The sequence below is a fragment of the Primulina tabacum genome, chromosome 12 (assembly GCF_025594145.1).
Source record: "Primulina tabacum isolate GXHZ01 chromosome 12, ASM2559414v2, whole genome shotgun sequence".
Lineage (NCBI taxonomy): Eukaryota > Viridiplantae > Streptophyta > Magnoliopsida > Lamiales > Gesneriaceae > Primulina > Primulina tabacum.
Window position 1 is genome coordinate 36,565,258 of NC_134561.1, and position 9,912 is coordinate 36,575,169.

A 9,912-nucleotide genomic window follows, 5' to 3' on the forward strand; every position below is an offset into this window, starting at 1 on the left:
TGCTCACGCAGTCGGCATGGTAAGTCGATTTCTCTCGAATCCTGGCAAAGATCACTGGTCAGCAGTGAAATGGATATTCCGATATTTGAGAGGTACTTCTAGGCTTTGTTTGAGATTCGAAACTAGTCAAACTGTGTTAGAAGGTTATATTGATGCAGATATGGCTGGTGATGTTGATTCTAGAAAGTCCACATCCGGATACTTGATGACATTTGCAGGGGGAACAGTCTCATGGCAATCAAAACTTCAAAAGTGTGTGGCATTGTCCACAACAGAAGCCGAGTACATAGCCACAACTGAAGCATGTAAGAACTACTATGGTTGAAGAAGTTTCTACAAGAGTTAGGCTTGAGACGATACAAATTTACGCTCTACTATGATAGTCAGAGTGCAATTCATCTGAGTAAGAACTCTAGTTTACACTCATGGTCAAAGCATATTGATGTAAGGTATCATTGGATCCGAGATGCGTTAAACGAGAAATTGTTACATCTTGAGAAGATACATACCGATGATAATGGTTCTGATATGTTTACGAAGTCATTGTCCAAAGAAAAGCTGAAAAACTGTAGAAATGTGACAGGTCTGTTTGAATCTACAAAATGAAGCTTGAGGGGGAGAACTGTTGAAAATTCAAGCATAATTTGTATTCAAACCATTTTTCAAAGTTTGGTTCAAAGTTAGGCTACCAAACTTTGAAAATTGGTTTGAATGATCAGAATTGTATTCAAACCAATTTTCAAAGTTTGGTAGTCTAACTTTGAACTAAACTTCGAAAAATGGTTTGAATACAAATTAGGCTTGAATTTTCAACAATTCTCCCCTTCAAGCTTCATTTTGTAGATTCAAACCATTTTTCAAAGTATGGTTCAAAATTAGACTACCAAACTTTGAAAATACATCCATCATTCACACTTCACCAAACCCAAAATTTTTCCTATAAATAGCCATACATTTGCATTCATCCATTCATCCCAAAACAAGCAAAAATACAAGCAACTGAGTGTTGTATAGCCTAGTTATTTAGATAAATTTTAGTATGCTCTGTGGTTGTGACAATGTCCGATCTTCCACATCTTCTATGTGATTAGAGTTGAGTGAGTTCCACTTGGAAAGTGAGATTGAGTATGTCATCCAAGAATAATTATTCTTGAAGTTCTTGGTGTCCCCTAAGTTGTTATAGGGAGAGTTGTTGTTATCTTCTATTGTTGTAGGAACGATTTATACCCATTATTGATATAGTGGAAAGTTCTTTTGTTGGACTTCGGTCTCGTGGTTTTTCCCTAATTTGGGTTTTCCACGTAAAAATCCTTGTATCGTTTTTTCATAATTATTATCATTGTTGATATCGTGAAAATATTTTGATCCAATATTACCGCTAAAGGGAAAAGAATCAACCCTTCAACTGTAAGAAAAGTTATTTAGTTGGCTATCTTTCCCAACAATTATAACGTGAACATTTTTCACTTTCTTGTGAAAGACAGGCTTGGTCTGGCCACCATAACCTGGCGACGGCAGAGGCAATCGATGATTTTTAAATTCTAGTTAACTTGTTAGTTTGTTTTTATATATTTATTTGCATTTTATTGTATAAAGCTTTTTATGTATAAACAATATTTAATTATATATATTACATAAAAATATGATTATTTGTAATTAAATTGTATGATTATATGTAATTATCTATAAAAAATTGTTAAAAAATCAACCACCTAAGCGACTGAGGCTCTCAACCGCCACACCACGACCTCCAGCCATTTACAACATTGCAATTAAATACTACATATAATCAAGAAATCAACAATTTGTCAAAATGCAATCACATAACGAACATCACTGAAGTGAATCAGCTTCAAATCTTAATAAAAAAATCCCCTCCATTACATTAAAAAAAAAAAAAAGAGAGAGAGAGAGAGAATTAACGAGCTTCTTCAAAAAAATGGCCTGCCAAATCACAACCCTATATTTATCAAATTACGAATTTCATCCTATATAACTTTGTTAAAAAAAAATTAGGTACCATAAAAACATAAAATCCCTTAAAAAGTATCAATAAATTAAAATATTTTTAATTTATTTAAATTCAAACATATTTTATCTCTATGTTATAAAAACTAAGACACATTTATTTCTCCTTGGACTTAATGTTTTATTTTTAAAAACGGATTCACCTTATGTTCATTCTTTCATTTTTTTTTATTTTATTATTTTAAAAGTCTAATTATTTTTTATTATATTATATTTCTTGTTGTAGATATTGAATTTTAAAATAAGAGACAAGATTAAAATTGTTGTTTAATAATTTAAAATTGAAATTGTGTTGTACAAAATATCACACACAAGATCAATCAAGCCATAAAGATTTATACTCGTTAGTGTAAATTTTATAAGAACTCAACTAGAGCATTTGAAATTTGATTTTAGAAAATGGATTCCACAAAAACTTTACAAATCGAGTATTTAAGACAACAAAATACAACTTAAAATTCAAATTAGAGAATATGGATTTGAACATTAAGTACCCATATAACCTGAACTAATTTGCTTTCCCAAAAAAAAAAAAAAAAAATCATTTCATTTCCTTCAAACGTAAATGTTTGTGATCTTTCAACATCATGTTTAATCTAATCCACACTAATATAATGTACTCAAACATGATTTATGAACATGAAACTATGATTTTGTAATACCATGGAATAATGTAATCTATGATGCTATTGTTTTCCAAAAGAAATTTGAGAGGTGGATGTAACTTAAGCTGCTTTCGCTTTCTTTCGAAATCGCCTTTACAACCACTAAAAGAGCTTCATTCTATTACCCAAGATTCGACCAAATTCAAACTTCAATCTTGTTCCTTCAATATGAAATCTCTAAAATTTATAACCATTCCAAAAAAATAAATCAGATTTATACAGAACACAGATTTCTCAAGACAAGTTTTCTAGTCTCTTCAAAGAAACTTTTTTTACTCAAATAAGTGAGCTTATGATTAAGAAGTATTAGGAATTACCAGGAGCGAGATTGACGCTTGTTATAGAGAGAACCAAACGAGCAAATGGGTGCAAAATCTTGAGCTTTCATGGCAAATGCTAAAGCTAAAGCATAAACTAGTTGAGAAATTCCACTGAGAAGAGAGAATTTGGAAATTCTCAGCTGATTAGTTCAAAGTACTTCAAGATTCTGTCATCGGAAAAGCCTTGGAACTGATCTTTTAGGGATCTTGCCCTCGAGTTTCAATCTTCTATATGCTTCTCTAATGTGGCATGGCCTGATCTGTCCAGTCTCCTTTCTCTCTGACATTACCATTCTTGCTGCAATTCACTTGCGCTTCAGTCCAACTTATACAACAATTATTAGAGCTATATACACATTACTACAGTAACAAAGCACGTTTTACTTTCAATTTCCCAAGTATGAGAAAAAAAATTACCAGGAGATTGAAAGAATCGAGGACTATCAAGATTAACTTAGTATAAAAGTATCACGTATGATTTAAACAATTTGAAGATTATTGAATCTTCGGTTAGAAAATGGGCATAATGGATGAGAGGGATCCATGGTGATGATGCAGCTCCAGAATATTTATATATCCTATATGGATAAGTGCAGGTTGTCATACCTGTTTCAATAATCTCCCCAACAAACATTTTTCCTATTCCAGATACAACAATGGTCATGGGTACTGAAATTTTTGCGCTTCCAGTTATGCTTGTTAGTAGCTGCATTAAAAATACGAACAAAAATGGTGCCGTTAAAGAAACGAAACCAGTAATTGGGAGATTATTTCAAACACAATAGCAAGCACGACTAAAGGCTCATCAAAACTGTTTTGTGATAAAAGCATTAACATGCATTGAAATAAGAAGGCAATGCTTACCCTTCTCATATTAGATTTCTGAAATCCAGATCTTCTAAATGACTCATACCGACTCATTTGCCCATCCGTAAACTTAGCTAAAAGAGTCCTAGAGCATCGGATGAAATTAAAAACTAGACAAGGAACGAAGTAATACAAATCCAAAAGGCTAGTGCAGTGCATATTATAAATAACAATCAGCCAATTGAACCACTTGTACGTTGGAATCAATTGTCCATCAAGAAAGCATCACTACATAAAGCATATGACAAAAACTGAATAATTCAACTCACTGCATCTTAGCCACTTTATCAGGATCGCCACTAGATTGCAGCTTTCCAAGCTCAACGTCCATGTTCTCTTCTTCCTCATCATCATCGTCTTCCTTAGGTTTGCCAACTGAACCGGCAGTGGCTATGGCTACTGTTACAGCTGAAGATGTTGAAGGCTGCGAGGTATGAACATTAGCACTGACATCAACATCTCCACGAACGTGACCCAATGAAGTTTGTGCTTCATTCTCATCAAGACCAACAGGGGAATCCGGTGGTGATTCCTCTTGTTCCTCAAAAGCAATCTCAAATGGATCCTTTGATTTGTTCATGCCGGTGGCCTGTAAACGTCATCAATGGACATAGAAAATCAGGAAGTAAGCAGTTTATGAACTGCAAGATGCAATTACTGTGATGTCAATTACATGATGTGCCAATTGATATTATTTATGGAATTTATTCATGCCGGTGGCCTATAAACGTCATCAATGGACATACAAAATCAGGAAGTAAGCAGTTCATGAACTGCAAGATGCAATTACTGTGATGTCAATTACATGATGCGCCAAATTGATATTATTTATGGAACATAAATATCACTTCACTTCTACACACTGACACTGTGCCTTGTGGTACCTAAAACAGCACCTCTGTATAAATATTAGTAGGTCACCAACAAACAAGTCTCGTCTTTCTCCTATGTTTTGCATTAAATCTCGATATGCTCAGAAGTTCAAAACTAATAATAATAAAATTATTCCATGAAATTCAAAACCCAAAGAAAGTAAAGCGAGAAGGGTGGAATGAACTTCTCAAACACAGCCAATTTATAAAAGGGCGAAGGAAAACAAAAACCCGACCAGGTTAGAACAGAAAACACGTCAAAGTTGACTGAAATATCTCGTCTAAGCAATTTCTCGAACACCTACGCTGCAATTTAAAAGTGGACCTAGCAATTACAAAAACGTTTAATTTGAATCCTTCCAAGAGATGCAATACACACCGAGCATTAAAGTAAACTCGCATTAAACCTCAAAAGGCACAATTTTGAAAATAGAACATAAAACACATACCCCAAATTCAATTAAAATCACCAACGCTCGTCAACTCTTTAAGAATTTCATCGCTAAGAAGCCACGGGCTGGGCTGTGTTGTCTGCATACCAATATATATTTTATGGTCAAAATTCAATCAAAAAAAGTATAATTTCAGCATTGTCCAGACAGCCTTTTTTTACGTCGAATCAAATTGAGTTGTTCACGAGTTTTTTATTCAATTTTAAAAAAACCTGTAATTGGGCCAACTCAAATATATATTATATAAATGTTTGTAACATGAATTCGAGTCTATGAAGATATAACATAATTATATAATTAATAAAATATATTTAAAATTTTTCAAATTTTTATTTTTTTTTAGTGATTATTCAAATATCTAACAATATATCCAAATCTTTGGAGCGAAAATCAAACTCAAGCTATAATTCAAATCGAATTAGATAAAATATATATATATATATATATATATATATATATATATATATATATTTAGCAATTAAGCATTGAACTGAACTCGAACAAGAAAACAAGGTTTACATTTTTATTTTTTATTTTTTATTCTGCTAAATTAAATTATTTTACATCTTTTTGTAGGGATATAAAAATGATCATTAAGAAAATGGTCATACAACACTTAAATACAACTCAAAGGTTTTAAAATGACTCCAAAAATATTCTTTAAAATGTAAACAGTAATTTTTAACATAGAAACTAAGAAGGTATTGGTGTGCTTGTGGATCTTGCAAGTAAAAAAATCTGGAAAAAAAACCATAAAACACAGCCAAATGATATGATTACAAATTAAGTCGACACATAATAACTTCTTTTTAGTTGGGTCGCGTTCTTATTCAAGCAAACTTTTTTCGATTATAGTCTAGAACTCCGTCCCAAAAAATGATGCATTTATTTAGCAGGAGATAAGAGTTGCAGGTCTTCCAGAGACACGGCTTCACACTAGACAATGGATTTCGGCGGAGAATCGAGGAAGATGTGGGTACAAGAAACTAGTCCAAAGTGTTGATCAAGTCTTTGAAATTGAATACCAGCCAATCGGCTTTGGCAGCAACTGTCTGTCGAAGCTGAACTCCGCCGTAGCATATGAACAAATCAGCACCTCCTGGTTTACGAGCCTGCAGCAAGAGATACAAGAGAATCTAGTTGACAGGATCTTATACCATGACATCAATAAGAGACTCAATGTCAGTAAGAGAGGTCAAAATTTTTAAGATAGTCATATGATTACGCCAAGAACTTGAGTTAGAGAGCGTGACGGAGGTAATTGTTGGCACCAACTCTCAAAATAAATACATGCTCGAAATATCTTGGGACATAAATAATACGTCACTATATAACTAGGCCGTCATTTCAATTTTTGAAATGAAACTATTTGGAAGGAGATCATGAGTACTCTACTAACAAGAAACATAAATTTTTCTCACCTCTAGATCGGTTGCACCATCTCCAATCATGACTAATGACGAATATCCACGTGCCTGGACCCAAAAAATAAAATAAAAATCATTAGGCTTTTGGAGAGATATTGTAACATAAAGATACACCAACAATGAAACCAACCTTCCTAACATTTGCAACAGCAGTGGCTTTCCCTCCGCTCCTTGAAGTTGGCTCATCAGCATCAAATCCTAAAAACTCACCAGAGCTTCCAAACAAAAGTTGATTCGCATATATGCTTTCAAGGGGTATACCAAGGATGGAAGCAACCGGCTTTAAAGAAATATTGAAGATTAAAAATAAAGTCGTGCAATATGTTTCCACAGCTATATGCTTATACATAAATCCAATATATCTTGCTGAGGTTGCAGTTAGTGAATGGATAGAAAAAGAGTAGTGAACAACAATGTGAATTCTAAGCACCATCGTGCAATCTCCTACCTCCATGAGTTAACTTGATGGAACCAAAAAAATAATAGTAATTACAAGGTAGTGTACTTTAGCATTCAACTACACATACCTTGGCCCTTTTTTATTTAGAAGTGAAAATCTGCGCTTTGTCCTCATTGACCCTCTGAAGATATTTATTTTACGGAGGCCGATATATGTTTTATTATAATCCAGCCTACTTAACAATGCAGGGCACTATCACATACTGAGTTACCATATTAAAAGTTTAAGCAAATATTAAACCTATTACTTCTCTGCAGGCTCCCGACCTCCATTCATTAGTACAAATACTGGAAATTCCAAACTAAATCACTCACTTCATTGTCAACTAAAAAATTTCACGGAACAGATTTTCAGAACACAAAATATACAAGTAATCAACTGAGTCCACAGACTAAAATTAACAGCTTACGTTTATCATTTGACGAAAACCACCAGAGATCAGATAAACATCTTTATTTTTGTCCTTCAGTTTCTTCACCAATGCATCAATTCCAGGAGAAAGCCTAAAAAAACACACACATCAATACTTTTTGTTAAGAAATATATCATTTATTCTTCTTATCATGAACCTAGATGGTTATATTGTTACTTTCAGATGTACAGAGCATATAAAATATCTATTTGCCTCTAATATGTATCGAAAAAAGAAAAGCACATACATAACAAGGTAATAATTTCTCACTCAAAATGCATGTAAATACACAGTCATTTTATATCCAACTCATTATTTTCAATATATTCCAAAAGTAACTTAAAAGGGGAAAAACAGAAAATAGCCTGCAAGGTTCGTACTTTGGAGGTCTCTTCTCAAGGAAATCTTGCACCTGAGAGAGTGATGGATTGAAAAGAGATAATCTGGCAGCTAATGCTTGCTCAAAAGGAACGGAGCCACTCATTGCCCTAGCAGAACCAACAAAATGAAACAAACTCAAATTCCATAGATGGGGAAGCAAAAATGACAAAAAAAAAATGGCAGCAAAAATTTCAAAGAGAACTGCAGCACAAAGAATGTGATTTAACCTGGCAGTCCATTCAGCAACTGTTTTTCCAGCTCCACAGAACTCTGCTAGCTCATCAATACCCTCATCCAAACAAACGGTGCTATCCACATCAAAGCATACAGCATTTGCAGCTCTCCATACCTCAAGGATCTCTTACAGATAAACACCATCCATAAGCAATAACATATGATAGGCATTCATCAGAGTAAAACTTTTGTCGTTATGAGCAATAACACGCAAGGTAAATTTATCAAAATAAAAAGCGTGTGATTGACACCGAATTCGTGCCATAAATGTCAGTAAAGGCTTATGGGTTCTGGTCAGAGTGCTCAAACTTTTGGCAAAATATCTAGATTCAAAATGCAATCTTGTGCCATTATATTGAACAAATTATATTACATTATGTGCATGTTGCAACATAAAAGGAGAACTACAAAGTTAAATTAAGCTGTACCCCTGAAAAGAAAACTATATAGTTAAACTAAGTTGTACCTTTGGACGGAACTGTGTTGTCAAAATGTTCCATCGTCGAGGCCTCTTGTGGTCGAAGAGAAACAGCAACCGAACAAAAGGACTTGGAACTACTTACTAGCCTGGTAGGACTAATAAAATATCTCCTGGCAGCACTTGACTTTAACGTCGGAAAAAATGTAGAATTTTGTTTTAGATCACGAAAGGAGCATACAGGGTTCAATTTTATCCCAGCACTCATCAAGCTCTCCATCAAAACTATCTGATTGTCAGACAGGTATGCATCATCATAGATGTAGAAGAAAATAACATAAAATGAATCAAAAAGAAGAGTCAGAGAAGCAATGACGACAAAAACAATAATCGTGTCTATGTTATATTATGAGGTAAAGATGCGTAGAGCAAGATACTAATATGAATGATAAAGGCACACCGGCATACAATTTATCATTGTATCCGCTATGATGCAACGTCAATAAGCTTGAATTACACGTTGATATCTATATATATATATATAAACTCAGAAAGCACAAACTTTTGTTCCTTTCATTATAATTCCTAAATAACAAGCAACCACAAAATCATAAAACCAGTTCATACCCAACAAATTTTTAAAAAAAAATTTGTAAAAATCAAACGAATTAACAACTGAGGCAACCACATTTCCAAGATTCAAAAATAGGCAAAAGGGTGTTCTTGAAGGATTATAACGTGCAGAAATAACAACAACAATTCTGCAAACAAGAAAGCATAAAGAGAGATTACATTGGTTCCCTTCTGGGTGAAATTGTGAGCCTCTGCAACCGTTCATATAGATTGAAAAAGGATCAGTGAAGGACATGGAAACCACAGAGATTAGAGAATATCCCGATTTGGGGACTGGAAGCTAGATCTACCCACCGCATTTGAAAGCGACATGCGCCCGCTGCCAGATTCATACCAAAATGTAGGTGGTTTACGAAAAAATATTATTTTTCATGACAAGAGTATTATTTTTTATTATGAATGTCGGTAGAATTGACCGTCTCACAAATAAAGATTCGTGAGACCATCTCACAAGAGATCTACTCGTCATTTTGACCTCTAATTTTATTACTATTAACTAAATAAATTAATAATATTTTTTAAACTAATATTTTTTTCTCGACTTGATCAATTTGCTAAATCAAAAATTTGATAAGTTAATTAGATAATAATTTTGTTCATAAATTAATTATTTACAAATATCTAAAATCATTTAATAAAGTATGATTGTATTTTTATTTGGTTTTCTTTATTTTAATTTAGTTGAATTTAATCTCTAATTTTTCTTATTACATCCAAAATATTATCAAACTGCAACAAAATTG

At 33.3% G+C, this 9,912-nt stretch overlaps 2 protein-coding genes across 4 annotated transcripts; both read right to left on the reverse strand.

Moving 5' to 3' along the window:
• Positions 1–2,597: 2,597 nt before the first annotated feature.
• LOC142521434 (transcription initiation factor TFIID subunit 11) lies at positions 2,598–5,331 on the reverse strand. 2 transcript variants are annotated; one of them, XR_012814187.1, is made up of 6 exons: positions 5,202–5,331; positions 4,150–4,469; positions 3,878–3,965; positions 3,620–3,719; positions 3,011–3,311; positions 2,599–2,870 (listed from the first exon to the last, which is right to left on the reverse strand). XR_012814187.1 is itself a non-coding variant. In XM_075624638.1 (5 exons), exons 2-5 carry the CDS (start codon positions 4,458–4,460, stop codon positions 3,184–3,186), a joined length of 627 nt encoding a protein of 208 aa, XP_075480753.1. In that variant the 5' UTR covers positions 4,461–4,469; positions 5,202–5,331; the 3' UTR covers positions 2,598–3,183. The 2 variants fall into 2 exon arrangements, 1 of the variants encoding a protein (XP_075480753.1); XM_075624638.1 differs by having other exon boundaries at positions 2,598–3,311.
• Positions 5,332–5,952: 621 nt separating this feature from the next.
• LOC142520749 (phosphoserine phosphatase, chloroplastic-like) lies at positions 5,953–9,509 on the reverse strand. 2 transcript variants are annotated; one of them, XM_075623857.1, is made up of 8 exons: positions 9,329–9,504; positions 8,585–8,821; positions 8,112–8,244; positions 7,884–7,991; positions 7,501–7,594; positions 6,762–6,911; positions 6,626–6,679; positions 5,953–6,316 (listed from the first exon to the last, which is right to left on the reverse strand). In XM_075623857.1, exons 1-8 carry the CDS (start codon positions 9,402–9,404, stop codon positions 6,191–6,193), a joined length of 978 nt encoding a protein of 325 aa, XP_075479972.1. In that variant the 5' UTR covers positions 9,405–9,504; the 3' UTR covers positions 5,953–6,190. The 2 variants fall into 2 exon arrangements, with proteins under 2 accessions (XP_075479972.1, XP_075479973.1); XM_075623858.1 differs by having other exon boundaries at positions 5,978–6,316; positions 8,585–8,825; positions 9,329–9,509.
• Positions 9,510–9,912: the final 403 nt, after the last annotated feature.